Source organism: Bidens hawaiensis, unplaced genomic scaffold, assembly GCF_021521415.1.
Source record: "Bidens hawaiensis isolate Kalapana, Puna unplaced genomic scaffold, B.hawaiensis_p1.1 tig00032491_1, whole genome shotgun sequence".
Taxonomy (NCBI): Eukaryota; Viridiplantae; Streptophyta; class Magnoliopsida; order Asterales; family Asteraceae; genus Bidens; species Bidens hawaiensis.
Window position 1 is genome coordinate 94,593 of NW_027495550.1, and position 16,714 is coordinate 111,306.

At 37.5% G+C, this 16,714-nt stretch overlaps 1 protein-coding gene and 1 pseudogene across 1 annotated transcript; both read right to left on the reverse strand.

Moving 5' to 3' along the window:
- Positions 1–8,734: 8,734 nt before the first annotated feature.
- LOC143583689 (F-box/kelch-repeat protein At3g06240-like) lies at positions 8,735–10,272 on the reverse strand. Its single transcript, XM_077065931.1, has 2 exons — positions 10,203–10,272; positions 8,735–9,559 (listed from the first exon to the last, which is right to left on the reverse strand). The coding sequence occupies exons 1-2, from the start codon at positions 10,270–10,272 to the stop codon at positions 8,745–8,747; spliced, it is 885 nt and encodes a 294-aa protein (XP_076922046.1). The 3' UTR covers positions 8,735–8,744.
- Positions 10,273–10,536: 264 nt separating this feature from the next.
- Positions 10,537–11,780, reverse strand: LOC143583696 (F-box/kelch-repeat protein At3g06240-like; annotated as a pseudogene).
- Positions 11,781–16,714: the final 4,934 nt, after the last annotated feature.

The window sequence follows — 16,714 nt, forward strand, 5'->3', positions numbered from 1 at the left end:
CCTAGCTAGTCACGCCCGAGTCTAGCAAAGTTACACGTTACATATAGGGACTGCCTCGCGAAATTCGTGATAAGGTAAGATCGCACTTGCCACAAACTGCTGATTCCGCGATGGAGTTAGCAAGATACTTGATAGGCGGAATGATCCGCAATAAGGAGGAAGATGGGAAGGTTGTACCAGCACATGACTCGAGAAAAGGTGGAGATACCCGCTTCAAGGGTAAAGGGGTTGACCAATGAAGGTCTAGCTCCAATTCGGCGTCCCTCAATGCAAAATTTGCAAGAAGCATCATCGAGGTAGATGCAACTTTGCTTCCCGAGTTTGTGAATCGTGTAATAGACCCGGCCACGCCACGGCCGATTGCTGGAAAAAGAAGATGACCTGCTATAACTGCAAAGAGATGGGACATCTTAGCTTCGAATGTCCTAAAAATAAACCCGCGACTGGTGGTGCGGGTGGTAGCGGTCAGAAGAATGAGCCCAAGAAGGGCAATGCAAGAGTCTTTGTCCTTGACACAAAGAAAGCGGCTGATATGCCGGAAACTATAACTGGTACGTTTCTTGTTAACAACGCCTATGCTAGAGTCCTGTTTGATTCAGGAGCCAATTTAAGTTTTATAGATTATAAGTTTTGTAGTCTATTAAACGAACCTTTAATCAGACTTAATAAAACTCTAAGCGTCGAAACCGCTAATGGCGACATTGTTAAAATCTCCGAAGCCTTAGAAAACGGAAAAATCTTGTTAGCCGGTTATGTTTTGCCTATTCAATTGTTACCCATGACTCTTGCTGGTTTTGATGTTGTATTGAGTATGGATTGGTTATCCGACAACCATGCACGTATCCTTTGCAATACCAAGACTGTTGAACTCCAAGCCCCCGATAAACGTACTATACGAATTGAAGGGGACAAGGACGCTGGCCAAGTTAGCTTAATCTCCATAATAAGGGCTAACAAATGTTTGAATCAAGGATGCTTAGCATTCATGGCCTACGTCACCGAAGAATCCAAACCCAAAGAAAGCAAGGATGTTCCTGTTGTTTCTGATTATGCCGATGTATTTCCTGATGAACTCCCCGACATTCCTCCCGATCGTGAAGTAGAATTTAGAATTGATCTTATTCCTGGTACTGCTCCGATCGCCAAAGCTCCTTATCGCCTCGCGCCAACCGAGATGAAAGAACTAAAGAAACAGCTTGACGAATTACTCGAGAAAGGCTTTATACGACCAAGTTCATCACCGTGGGGAGCGCCAATACTATTCGTTAAGAAGAAAGATGGATCCATGCGGATGTGCATCGATTACCGAGCTCTTAATAAAGTTACCATCAAGAATCGTTATCCACTTCCGCGTATCGATGACTTGTTCGATCAGCTTCAAGGTGCTAGCTATTTTTCCAAGATCGATCTTCGTTCCGGCTATCACCAACTCAAGGTTCAAACTGAAGACATTCCTAAAACCGCCTTCCGAACGAGGTATGGCCATTATGAGTTCACTGTTATGCCATTCGGACTCACTAATGCGCCAGCCGCGTTTATGGATATGATGAACCGTATCTGCAAGCCTTATTTAGATAAATTTGTAATCGTTTTCATCGACGACATACTTATTTACTCTAAATCTAAGGATGATCACGAAAATCACCTTCGAACCTTACTTGAAATTCTAAGAACCGAGAAGTTGTACGCCAAGTTCTCGAAATGCGAGTTCTGGTTACACGAAGTGCAATTTCTTGGTCACATATTAAACGTTAACGGAATTCAAGTAGATCCCGCTAAGATTGAAGCTATCTCAAAGTGGGAAGTTCCAAAGTCGCCAACCGAAATCCGAAGTTTCTTGGGATTGGCCGGCTACTATCGGAGGTTCATTGAAAACTTCTCTCGAATCGTTGTTCCCTTAACTTCATTAACTCGTAAAAACATCAAGTATGAGTGAGGAACAAAGCAACAAGAGGCGTTCGATATACTTAAACAAAAACTTACCCAAGCTCCTATACTGGCTTTGCCAGAAGGTATTGAAGACTTCGTGGTCTTTTGCGATGCGTCACATTCTAGTTTGGGATGTGTGTTGATGCAACGCAAGAAAGTTATAGCTTACGTCTCTCGACAACTTAAGGTGCACGAAAAGAATTACACAACTCACGATCTAGAGTTAGGCGCCATAATCTTTGAACTTAAGATATGGAGGCACTATCTCTATGGAGTAAGATTCATCGTATACACCGATCACAAAAGTTTAAAACACATATTCGATCAAAACGAGCTTAATATGCGCCAACGACGCTGGATGGAAACTCTTAACGACTATGATTGCGAGATCGTCTATCACGAAGGTAAGGCTAACGTTGTGGCCGACGCCTTAAGTCGTAAAGAGCACGAAAATCCAAAAAGAGTCCGAGCGTTAAGACTAGAACTTCAACTCGATCTTATTGACCAAATCAAATCCGCGCAAACTCAAGCGATTAACGAAAACCAAATCTCCGACGAAAAACGAAACGGCACCATTGACTCGCTAGTCAAGGGTGACGATGGTATTCTAAGACTTGGCAATAGAATTTGGGTATCAAACGTTGGAGGATTGCGCGAGAAAATCTTAAACGAAGCCCATAAGTCCAATTATATGATGCATCCCGGAAGCGACAAAATGTACCAAAATCTTAAAGCAAATTATTGGTGGAACGGAATGAAGAAGGATGTCGCTTCGCATGTGGCGAAATGTCTTACTTGTTTAAAAGTCAAGGCCGAACACCAAAGGCCTTTGGGATTGCTTCAGCAACCCGAACTTCCCGTGTAGAAGTGGGAATTAATAACTATGGACTTCATAACCAAACTCCCAAAGACGACTCGACAACATAATGCTATATGGGTGATTGTGGATCGTCTAACTAAATCCGCACATTTCATACCTATAAATGAGTCGTACTCAATGGATAGATTAGCGCGTATATATGTAAACAACATTGTTGCTTTGCATGGAGTACCGCTATCTATAATTTCCGATCGAGACAGTCGTTTCACGTCTCACTTTTGGAAAAGCTTCCAACAAGCACTCGGCACAAAGCTAAACCTTAGCACCACCTATCATCCACAAACTGATGGGCAAAGTGAAAAGACAATTCAAACGTTGGAAGATATGCTCCGTGCTTGTGTTATAGTCTTAGGTGGAAGTTGGGATGACCACTTACCCCTAATGGAATTTTCGTATAACAATAGTTATCACACGAGCATTCAAACCGCACCATTCGAGGCGTTATATGGTCGAAAATGTAGGACGCCCGTGTGCTGGTTTGATGTAACATCCTAGAATTTTCGTATTTAATAAAAGAAAGTCGCGTTTAGTTATTGGGTCTAAATAATTAATTAGTATTAATAAAGATCATGGACTTGGACTAATTAAGATGGATTAAAGGGAATGGGTCTTAGGTCCATGGGCTTTAGGGAATATAAATATCCACCTAAACCAACCTAAAACCCTAAACCCTCATTCATTTCCATCCTAATCTCTACACACTCCAAACACACACACCACCTCATACGGTCGAGAGAGAGAGAGAGAGCGGATTCGAGTCCAAAATCAAGCCAACCATTATTAGACCTTCAATATACGAGCTAGTTACGAGATAACCGAGCACATAAAGGTATGATTTCAATCTTAAAGTTCACATTTTTATAAACGATTAGCCACGAAACTTAAACGTACAGTAAATCGGGTCTAAACGAAACGTAAAGTAGCAAACTTAACGTTGGAAACGAACTTAACAAACCTATGGCTATGTACGGCGACTCGTTTTGAACGTTCTTAAGCTTAAAGGTCCAAGCTTTATAGTATATACGGGTTATATATGAACGAAAACGGTTAGGAAACGATTAGTGGGTGATGTCGAACCATAACGAGGGTTCTAAAATCGCCAAAATGCTTGTTAAGATCAATAGGAACCAAACCCGTAGCTTAACTGAATAACTTCGCCTGCAAACAGCAGACCACGAACTTCGCCTATGTTAGAAGTTCGCTGAGTATATAAGTTCGCCAGGACTAAGTTCGCCGAACATTAAGTTCGCCTACGCTTAAGTTCGCTAACGATAATTTCGCTTAATAGTAAATTCGCCAAAAGTTAAGTTCGCTGAGAAATAAATTAAAATCCAAATAGAAATTGTGTTAAGACAGTTAATGAAAATAAAATTTTTCCGCTTGGACCCCGCTAGGGGCTGCCGCCTTGGACCCCGGCCAGGGGCTCTGCCCCTTCGACCCCGCTAGGGGCTGCCGCCCCTAAAACCCCGCTGCCAGGGGCGCTGCCCCCGGACCCCCGTTCGTTGCGGGTTATATAAAGATAGAAATACGATATGAGTAGTAATAGTTAATTGATACATGTAAATATTATACAGTTAGCCGTGCACAGCTCAAGAAAGGGATTACGATTAACAGTGAACGTAACCGCATTCAAGTGAGTTTCTAGCCCCATTTCCTTGTTATGTTTAAGGGGCTGTGTGCATACTCGATGTGATAGTTAATACGCTTACCTTAAATGGTAAGTGTATACCATGTATGATTTATGTGATAGATATTATGTTATGATTGTGAATGAAAGCTTGTCAATACTTGAACGATCTTCGGATATTGCACGTGTTGACAAGGGAGGTATGTACATTGTGAATGAAAGCTTGTCAATACGTGAACGATCTTCGGATATTGCACGTGTTGACAAGGGAGGTATGTATATGAAAGATGAATGTGTATGATATAAATATATGAACAATATATGAGTATGTAATAATGATTAAAGGAAGTATATGTATGAGTATGTAAAGATGGTATGAACGAAGAAGAAGAAAGAGGGATCAGACCCTAATAATATCTGAGATAGAGAAGACGGGATCAGACCCGTAATAATATCTGAGATAGAGAAGTAAAAAGAGATCAGACCCTAATAATATCTGAGATAGACAAGAAAGGGATCAGACCCTAATAATATCCGAGATAGACAAAGGAAAGAGAGATCAGACCCTAATAATATCTGAGATAGACAAGAAAGGGATCAAACCCTAATAATATCTGAGATAGACAAAGGAAAGAGGGATCAGACCCTAATAATATCTGAGATAGAAAAGGAAGGGATCAGACCCCAATAATATCTGAGATAGAATGGACAGTAAATATAAAGTATGAACGAAATAAAGTATGTACGTGTATGAAAGCATGAAATAAAGTAAATTAGTAAAGTAATTATTATGTATCTTCGGATGCATGATTGAAGGTAAGTGAATGTATTGTATGATGTATGATTAACTAGAATTCACTCAGCGTAGTTGACTTTTAGTATGCACGCAGGTGAGTAGGATGCGACAGCTGGCGTGAGCGGGACACATGGCAGAAGAATAAAAGCCTGGCATCTGAAGATCTGCTATGTTTTATAAGTTATGTTTTGATTTTGAAAAGACAAGAAGAATGGTTTTAAGACCTGTTTATGATTTAATATGTAACGTTTATGAAAGTTTTATGTTCCGCGTAAGTTTTTAATTAACTCTGATTTTAGAACTGCGTTTATTAGTAAATCCAACGTCCAAATGTAGGGCACCGGTAACGGGGCCTTACATCTGAAACCGGAGATAATCAATTATCTGGACCTGAGATAGTCCAAGAAACTACCGACAAGGTTATTCAAATCCGCGAACGACTCAAGATGGCACGTGATCGCCAAAAGAGTTATGCCGACGTCCGTCGTAAGCCGTTAGAATTCAATGTCGGTGACAAAGTTTTGTTGAAAGTCTCACCGTGGAAAGGCGTAGTCTGATTCAGCAAGAAAGGCAACTAAGTCCTCGATTAGTTGGACCTTTCGAGGTACTCGAACGAATTGGTACCGTCGCATATCGATTGCGACTACCCGAGGAAATGCAAGGGATACACATTGTATTCCATGTTTCGAATCTACGAAAATGTCTAACCGACGAATCTCTTTCTATGCCGTTAAAAGACATAGAAATTAACGAGAATTTAAAATTCGTAGAACGGCCAATCCAAATCGAAGATTCAAAGTTAAAGAAACTTAAAAGACGAACTTTGAAAATTGTGAAAGTAAAATGGGACTCCCGAAGAGGACCCGAGTATACTTGGGAACTCGAGTCCGAAATGAGAAAGAAATACCCCCACTTATTCTCATAAGCAATCTCGAGGACGAGATTTATTTCAAGGTGGGGAGGATGTAACATCACGTAAATTTCAGGCCAAAAATGTAAAATTTTCAAAGTCAAGGGACCAATTCTGCCAATTTCCAAACTCCAGGGACTAAATTGAAATTTCTGTTTTCTAGACCCATCGCGCTACGCGATAGGGTCAAGAAAGACACCCATCGCGTATCGCGATGGGGTGTCTGACACAACGTGTCACGTGTGCCACGTGGCACACGGTGGCAACGCCTGCTGCCACGTGTCACCACGTGTTGACACGTGTGGCGGCGCCTGCCACGTGTCAACACGTGGCAGGTCTACTGTCTGCGTCATCAAGCCTATATCGCGATACGCGATAGGCTGCCAAGTGACCCATCGCGTATCGCGATGGGATCCAAAAATCACTATAAATAGGGCAGCCACGGGTTCATTTCAAACACACCTCAAATACACACATTACTCTCTCTCTAGCTTTCTCTCACTACTTCGTAAAGCGTGCCAACACTCCGTCCATAATAAACGTGCCCCGAGCCTCATTTTTCGTGCCCGTTACCTCGATATACGTGCCACTCCACGACATCCCGAACAAGAAGGAAGTACTGCGCGACGACCCGGTGATTTTCTCGAAGTACGTGCCAAAGGTGTTGACGTCTCGAAAGGCGTGCCAAGTGTAAGAAGGTGCTGATCAAGTAGAAGTTGATAAGCAAGCGGTGTCGAAGTGCTGCCCAAGTGTCTAGGGTGTTGCCAAGCCAAGCAAGGTAGGCATAATGCCCGACCAAAATAATAATAAAATATTTAAAGGGCTTAATACCCTAAGTCAATATTATTCTCGATAAACGAAAGAAGTATTTAACAAAGAAAAGAAAGAAAAGAAAGATAAAATATATATATGAATATATATAAAGATAAGATTATTCTTTGTTATAGAAATATATTATTTAATTATTATGAATATACTTAAATAATAAAAGAAATACGTTTCTTAAAGAAGAAGAAACGTCGGGTTTTCAATATAAACTAAAGGTTTATAAATTACTATTAAAACTAAAGGTTTTAAAGTAAATAAAAGAATGAACTAAAGGTTCATCGAGATGATAAGACTAAAGGTCTTAAGCCGGATCGTGTATCCGACTGATGAATGTTATACTCGTACTATAGGTGCGAGATAGCGAAGGAAGAACTAACGGACGGTGTTGGAAGCCGATCCCATTGAAAGGTGAATACGCCCTTCTTTTACAAACTTGATTTCAAACAAACAAACGTGTTATGTGTAAAACTTTACATGAGACTACGTGTCTCTAAAAACATTGTAAATAAGAGTATAAGTCAGCCCTCAGGCTATGGTATACGTTTGTCTGGATCCTTTCATATGTGGAACGCGGTGGGCACATTGCACCACGCTTGGTCACGACCTCCAGCCACGATGGGCCGGACCTAAGTTACGTCCGAGTGGGGAATGGCCATGTGTATATTTATGGTACCTAAGTTATGTCATAAACGCTGCGGTGTTTCGCTGAGGTGACCTAGTGCAGAGACTCGAGTTTATAATGATTGTTGTTTTAACTTGATTATTCCTAAGCCAAGATGGGCCGAGGCTTACGTGGTCTCGAGGGGTAATTAAGTAAAGAAAATATTTTTGCGTCAGCATATTCACCAGCATGCGTTGCTGACGTATTTTATTTAACATTGTGTAGGTAATCAAGATTAGAGCTTGAGAGAACGAAGAAGCTCAAGTATCCGATGGCTCGGATAGTTTTATGTAAATATTAAAACTTGGTGGTTTTGTAAAACATATAAACAAGTAAAACCAAACGAGACTTTTGTCTCGTCTTTTGTATTGTAAATATTTATATTATCGATCCTTATATTTTAAAGTCTTCCGCTAATAACCATAACTCTGATTTATTTACAAATATGGTACCAACTATGGTTCATACTCCTAGGCCTAGATTGGGGGTGTGACAGGTCTCATCAAAACCGTATAACTTTTAAACCGGGTTATAACATTTCATTTATTTGTGAAATAATTTATCATCAAACCATAAGTATACTATTAACTTTCATACAATAAAAAAAATATAAATTAAAAAAATAAATAAATATTAGAACAAACAATATAAAACAACCCCCGTAATACGGGGGATAAAAACTAGTAAACTTATATTAAAGGTGCAAACGGGCTAAGCCAGGCCCGAGCTCGCCTAATTAATGGAAGGGAGGAAAGATCGCCCAAAACATACAATTTACACACTTTGCTATTTGCACATCTTTTATATATTTTTCTAAGTAAAAAGCTGTCATACTTTATCCCGAACGTGATCCCTCATTTATTACATCTAAATGCGTTTTTGTATTTCTCCGTTAAACTAAAGAATAAGAAAACACATAGATATACATTTAGAAAACACATCTAAATGCGTTTTCGTTTACATTCACTGTAATCGATTTGAACAAGTTAAAAGTTTAAACATAAAAAAGTTAACACCACTTAATAACTAGAAAACTTGGTCAGTCAATGGGACAAGAAGCCCAAACTCCCAATTTTTACCCATGAAGATCTAGATATACAATCAAATGTATATCTAACCATAAGGTGACACCAAAGTCTCATAATACACGACCCATAAATGCCAATCAGTACTACATTTTCTAAATCTCTTAATTTGATTATCTTTTACACTAAATCTCACCAAGTCCCATGAATCCAAGTCAATCACAACATCATCTTCATATGTAAAACACCCCGGTGTCATTCCATAATCACAACCAAATCTAATCCAATCCAATTTAATCACCTTACTCCATGAGCTTTCAATACCATATTCCTTCATCACCCACACTTCCATATCCACACCATCATCACCACCGTAAACCGCATACAAACAACCTTTCAAATCGCCCAAACACCAAAATTCACTTTGCTCATTCTCGCCAAAACAATTTCCATAAAGATCTCGTCTTTTATGTCGCAACGAGAGAATTATTTTACGATTATTGAAACCATCATCATGTGGACTATGTCTAACTATCCAATGAATTGCACCGTTCGAAAATGACCCAATTATATCAGGGTCATTGATGCTCATGTGGGCGGTTTGGACCGTCCTCCACGAGCCAGACTTGAGATTGAAAACTTGACAACTGATAGAACTACTGGAAATGGATCTAGACGCGCTAACCATCTTGTAATCATCAATGGAAAAATCATACCCGAGCCCATAAAACCGAGTGGCATTAGGGAATGGTGTTAATGGGTCGGGTATTAATCGGGTCTTTTCAGTAGTTGGATTCCACAAGAGGACACACTCATCAAAACAAACAAAGAAAATCAAACCATAGCAAGAACCGGGACTAACATTTAATATATCAGATATTCCAACATTAGCGGATGCAATAGCTTGATTAATAAGGAAATGGATGTGAACAAGATTGTATTGTGATTTTAAATTTTAATTATACTATGCTAAAGAGTGTGCTGATCACAATTTAACTAAATCAGTAAGCAAATGTCTTCTATAATACATCGATTAAAATGATCAGCAAATCAAAGTGGCGCAGCGGAAGCATGGTGGGCTCATAACCCACAGGTCCCAGGATCGAAACCTGGCTTAGATATTCAAAGTGGCTTCTCCATTTTCTTTTAGTGTTAATACACTTTTACATGAATTTTTTTCTTATACACCTTTATCACAGGGAAAGAAAATGCCTTCTCAAATAATAATTTTATGTTCAAAATAAGGCAGTCATGCACAAATAACAGATTTGCAGACAAACTTACCATCTTTCTGTGCTGGAAAGAACACATACACACCGTAACTGTTATTTAGGGAACCAAACATGCTCAATATCCACCAATGAATTCACAATATCGATCGGTAACTAATTGCTAGCTGCTGAATCAAGAGGAATGTCAACCGGGGCACTCTGCAAAGCATATTCATGTCATTAGTTATTTTAAAAAATTCAAAATAACAAAAAGGCGTTGACCAGCAACTCAAAAGAACAAGGAAATACTATGTTCGCTCGTTTGTTATACTGACAATGAGAAGTCTCTAGACCTACTGTTGTGTTATTCGGGCCACCACCGACGTTCGTCTTTGAAATTTGCATGATTATGTGGAAACAAACAGGCTGAGTTTACTTTGACTTTTAATTTGATGAGAGTTCATTTGAAATTGATTAAATACCTAAAATGAAGATTAATAAGACAACTGACAAATCTTCAATGTTTTGGTTTTATTTTTTCCTTTCCAATTTAAGTATACAAGGTTGGGGTCCATATTGTTATATATAGACTAACAAAGACCAGTACAAATCGCATAATACAGGAAAATAAAAGCATATAAAAAAAACATCTAGTACACAATCAAATGTCTAACCATAAGGTAACACCAAAGTCTCCGTATACATAACCCAAAAATGCCAGTCAGTACTACATTTCTTAATTCTCCGAACAGTGTTTTCTTTTACATTGTATCTTACCAGGCTCCACGAATCCATGTCAATAACAATATCATCTTCATATGTAAACACACCGGCGCCATTTCATAATCACAATAAAATCTAACCCAATCCAGTTTAATCACCCTACTCCATGAACTTTCAACACCATATTCCTTCATCACCCACACATCCATATCCACACCATCACCACCATAAACTGCATACAAACAACCTTTCAAATCTCCCAAACACCAAAATCCACTTTGCTTGTTCTCACCTCCATTTGGTAAAACAATATCCATAAAGACCTCGTCTTTTATGTCAAACGAAAGAATCGTTTCACTTTTTTTAAACCGTCGCTATTTGGTTTATCCCTAACTATCCAATGAATTGCACCATTAGAAAATGACCCGATTACATCAGGATCATTGATGCTCATGTGGGTGGTATGAACCGTCCTCCATGAGCCGGTCTTGAGATTGAAAACATGACATTTAATAGAATTACTGGAAATGGGTCGAGAGGCGCTAACCATCTTGTAATCATCGATGGAAAAATCATACCCGAGCCCATAAAACCGAGTGGCAATGGGGAATGGTGTTAAGGGGTCGGGTATAACTCGGGTCTTTTCAGTAGTTGGATTCCACAAGAGGATACAATCATCAAAACAAACAAAGAAAATCAAACCGTAACATGAACATAGTTCCTTTTCACCGACTGATTCTTTTTTCAAAGGATCTTTTAAACTAATAATGGCCCTTGAATTATTATTATAGTCGTCGTCATCAACGCCTTCATAACATGAAGGTGATTCGTAGTTAATTGAGAGCAATGAGTGAGTTGACATGAGAAACACTCGGGAATGATCAGTGTTTGTAGTGGAGAGGGCTCGACGATGATGTGTTTTAATAAAATCTTCAGATGAGATAGAAGAAAGCCAGTACTTGGATACTGATTTGAACTGGCCTAGAGACTTTGCGGGTAGTCTTGTAAGAATGTCGATTAAGATATCGTGAGGAAGATTAAACATTGTTTTAGTTTTCTTGATTAGATAAACTCAAAAGATACTGTGAAAAGAGAAGCCAACAAGAAACATGATGTATTTGATTCATATAGAACTCACCCCTCGTAAATTGGTCAAAGTCAATTGTCTTGGTCAAGATGAATGTTGTACTTTGAATCCTTCAAGTCAAAGTCTTGCATGTATTACCTTCACTTTCTAAATATAGAAAGAGTGACCGACTAATTCGTGCGCAGCACAAAAATATGATATAGTCCAAACAGTCAAACACGAAATCTTTGCTGCAGTTTGACTGTTTCAGTTGTATGTGACTCTTCTAAAAATACGATATAATGTGAACAATAAAATGTCTTCTATTAGCTATCGATCAAAATAATCAACAAATCAAAGTGGCGCAACGGAAGCGTGGGCACTACAAAGCATATTCATGACATTAGTTATTTACAAAAGTTCAAAATAACAAGGTGTTGGCCAGTCAACTTAAAAGAACATAGAAATACTATGTACACTCATTGTTTTATATTGACAATGAGAAGCCTCTAGACCTGCTGTTGTGTAAAACGGGCAACCACCAATGTTCGTCTTTGCATTGTTATGTGAAAACGAACAGACTGAGTTGACTTTAACTTTTAGTGTGATGAGAGTTCATTTCAAATTGATTAAATACCTAAAATGCACATTAACAAAACAATTGGCAAAATTTCAGTGTTTTAGTTTTCGTTTTCGTTTTGCTTTCTAATTAAAGTACTGTATACAAGGTTGGGGTCTGTGATTCAGTTTTGTAACAAGTTAATTTGGGGTCTAAGGCTAACTTTGTTGCTTTTTTTTGTTATATTTTGGTAAAATCACTATTCTACCCATTCATACCTAGAAGTTAATTATATTTGGAGCATAGGGATTATTTGACACACTACGTATGTATGTATATATATGTATTTACATAAATAACCTTTATACTTAATAATGTTAACTAGTCCATTTAGTTATAAACAAGGGTGGAATGGTTACTTTACCCAAACTTAACAGAAAAATTAACGAAAGTTAACCTTAGACCCTAAACTTGTTACAAAATCGAAACCACATACCCCAATCTAATTACTTCTAAACGTTAGTAGTTAGTATCCAAAGGGGCTATTTTGCTCAAACCACAATGATCGACCAACTGTGTAAATTACTGATATAATTCTTCAAGATAAATGGATTAGAGGTTTAACTGGAGAAATGACAATATTAAAGTTGCTCAGGTGATACATAAATATGTAGACTAACAGGAGGACCGGTTAATTTCCAAGTTATAGTACAAATTGCATAAGACAGGAAAATAAAAGATATAATCCAAAATAAATCAATTCTCAAAATAAAGTAGTCAAACTATCACTAGCATGCATTTCCTCACATTGTTGTGTTGAAAGTATATATTGCATCTGTAAAGCCTAATAGTAGTAGTCTAGTAGACCAATTTTATTTGTTAATAAATATGAAACGTATGTCCATCCAATTCATTAGTAATGAATAATAAATTATGAATAAAGAGCAGCAACTGATACTGAAGCAAATAAAATATATATAGGTCCATCAATGGAAGGTCTTTAACTGTTTACGATCAACTTGGAAATGTGGAGATACGAGGCTCTTAACAAATATACTAGAACTAATATAGTTCCCATTGCAGGGCACACGGTAACCATCATATTGTCCATCATCATGTATGAACCTGTAGACATCACCCCTCTTGTTTTGTGAATCACCCACTCTGCTCAAGCAGTGTGCAACATCATACTTGCTCTGCTGACGATCAATATACAGTTCCCACTTCTTGTTTACCATTACCCATATCTTAGAAGAACGATTTGAATATATGCATAGACGGTCTTGTATAACCCCGAGTCTGTGTTCAAAGAATAGACTCTTCTTATAGTCAGCATCATCTGGTTGGGGGATTTTTTTAAGTTCCTCCGTAGATAAATCCAAAGAAATAATTATTATCTTGTTACAATTTCTATTGGTCATGAACCAGTTTAGCGCACCATCACATAAGATACCCCTTTTACGAGCCAAATACTGATACTTTGATTCTCCAATAACTTTCCAAGTATTTGATTTCAATGTTAACACATGAAAAGTTGTTCGCTTTGTATCACGATCATTCCTTAACCCGGCTACAACCTTGTAGTCATCTGAAGTCGAATCATAACCAAAACCCCGACATATAAAGAACCTTACCATGTCTTTTCTATTGAACCCATTAGGAAGCGTTTGCAATATCTTCTGTTGTCTAGTGGAAGGATTGGTTACTAGAAACTCAGCATCTTGAGGAGACACGCATACGAGGCCATTACAAGAACCAACAATGCAATGCAAGTTGAGGCAAACCGCGATGCCTTCACTACTTCCATCATGGATCCTTCTATTTCTAAGCTGACGATTGTCACGATCACTCTTGATATTATGGTTCAAGTGAGCTTTAACAAAACGAGGAGTGGATATAAAAGATAGCCATGACTTACACACGCTCTTGCATCGGATTAGATCTTTCACATCCAATCGTTTCAGTATCTCCTCCAAAACGTCAAAAACAAGCTCTACCATTCCAAACCTGATCGATCGAATGAAACAAAGTTAGGTTATGTTATATATGATCTATCTTAAGCCCAAGCCTAAGCCCACTTTTTCACTTCTATATTTAATAAATATAATATATATATATATATATATATATATATATATTATGAAATAATATGTAGGTTTATAGATTTCTACGACTTTTAAATTTATTCAAATCTTCCATTTATCGGTACTTATGTGATTGTTGCTATTGCATTAAGATTAAGATAGACGTTTTAGCCAGACATTGAGTTTACAACCTATGGTACATGAGTTCGAATTCTTGGGTCTGATTTGTTTTCAAACAAAATGCGGGTGGAATAGCGTCCGAGTCTGCGTTGCAACGCGCGGATTTAAAACTAGTTTGTTAATCTGTTATTTAATTTTTATAAAAGTATAGTTTTGAATATAGATATTTATTTTAGTCTATTTATATATATATATATATATATATATATAAATTAGTTTTTATACCCCATATTACGGGATTGTTTTATATTATTCGTACTTAATATTTATATAATTTTTTGGATTGCAGTGTTGTAAAACTCGCTAGGCAGTCCCTAGGCGGCTGACCCCCTTGTAGGGAGTTTTCGGAGTACTCGGGTGTACTCGGCTTATACACGGACATGATAAATATATCACAAAATAATTATTGATATTATATAGATGTTAAGACAAGCACAACTCACGACAAAATAAACATAATTCATATGAAAAAAAAATAATTCAAAAAATTCATGTTTTGTTGTTATTTTAATTTTTTACTAAAAAATAAATAAATAAAAAATGGTGGCCGAGTTGACCTTGGAGGCCGAGTACTCCGACTTTTGACCGAGTTGGATCTTGGCGAATAATGGTGGCCGAGTTGAGAAAAGACGACAGGTTGATGTAAAGATGAGATCGGGACCGTACCCGTACATATACCTGTACCTTTACCCGAAAGTACCCGTACCTAAAGTCAGTAAATCTTGGTACCCATACCCGTACCCGAATTATATGGTATGGGTACAGGTAGGGGTGTGGGTACGGGTACATGTACTTTGGGTACGGTACTCGCTTTGGTATCTCTTTGTTCTTTTTTTTTTAAATCTCCACTAAACTATGTAGCGGTACGATACGGACAATCAGTTATCTATTATACCAAAACCATAATACCGCAACCAACACCAAAAATGAAAAAAATCAGCCATAATATAAAATCCATTCCCTTTCCTTTTCTTAGTTTATTGCTTCCTCAATTTGTATAGAAAAACAAGAGAGAAAATTAATGCATGTTATTTAATTATATACACAATTACACATACATGAAATAAAAATATACGAATATACAATATATGAATATACACATATAAATTGAGAATAAACTTATTCAACTAATATATATTATGTTTTGAAAATCCCGCTTGAAAGTTAAGTAATAACTGTTGGAAACCTAATAAAAGCCCCTACATATTTTATTTATAAACTATCGATTCTCTTTTTTTGGCCAACTTATTTAAAAAGAAAAAAAAATGATCAGAAAAATCCCAATATTCACCTGCTATAGTCACGATTCCTGGAACGCCCATCATCATCGTTTCTATCCCTGCCACTTCTTTCTGGATAATCCCTGTGTCGTCTGTCTCGATCACGATCCTGGTCCCGATCCCTAGCCTTTGATCTCTCACTGTCTTCACGAACTTTGTGCTGCCAAAAAAATAAGATCATATTTAAAGGGAAAACAAGCCATGAAAACTAATAAACAAAAAAAAGTATAGTATCACAAAAGAAAAAAAACTCGACAAATATGGAACAACTATCATATTGCAAGAAAAAAAACATGTATAGAACATTGTAATAGCCTTTATACTTAATAATGTTAACTACATAAATAGTCCATCTAGTTATAAACAAGGGTGGAATGGTCACTTTACCCAAACTTAATAGAAAAATTAACGAAAGTTAACCTTAGACCCTAAACTTATTACAAAATCGAAACCACATACCCCAATCTAATTACTTCTAAACGTTAGTACCCAAAGGGTCAATTTTGCTCAAACCACAATGATCGACCATCTGTGTAAATTACTGATATAATTCTTCAAGATAAATGGATTAGAGGTTTAACGGGAGAAATGCCAATATTAAAGTTGCTCAGGTAATACATATTATTATATATGTAGATTAACAGGAGGACTGGTCAATTTCCAAGTTATGGTACAAATTGCATAAGACAGGAAAATAAAAGCATATAATCCAAAATAAATCAATTCTCAAATAAAGTACTCAAACTATCACTAGCATGCATTTCCTCACATTGTTGGGTCGAAAGTATATACTTGCATATGCAAAGCTTAATAGTAGTTGACCATTCTATTTGTTAACGAAAATGAAACATAGGTCCATCCAATTTATTAGTAATGAATAACAAATATGAATAAGAGCAGCTTGTAATACAGTAGCAGATAAAATGTATATCAACGGGCAACCTTTACTTGCTTA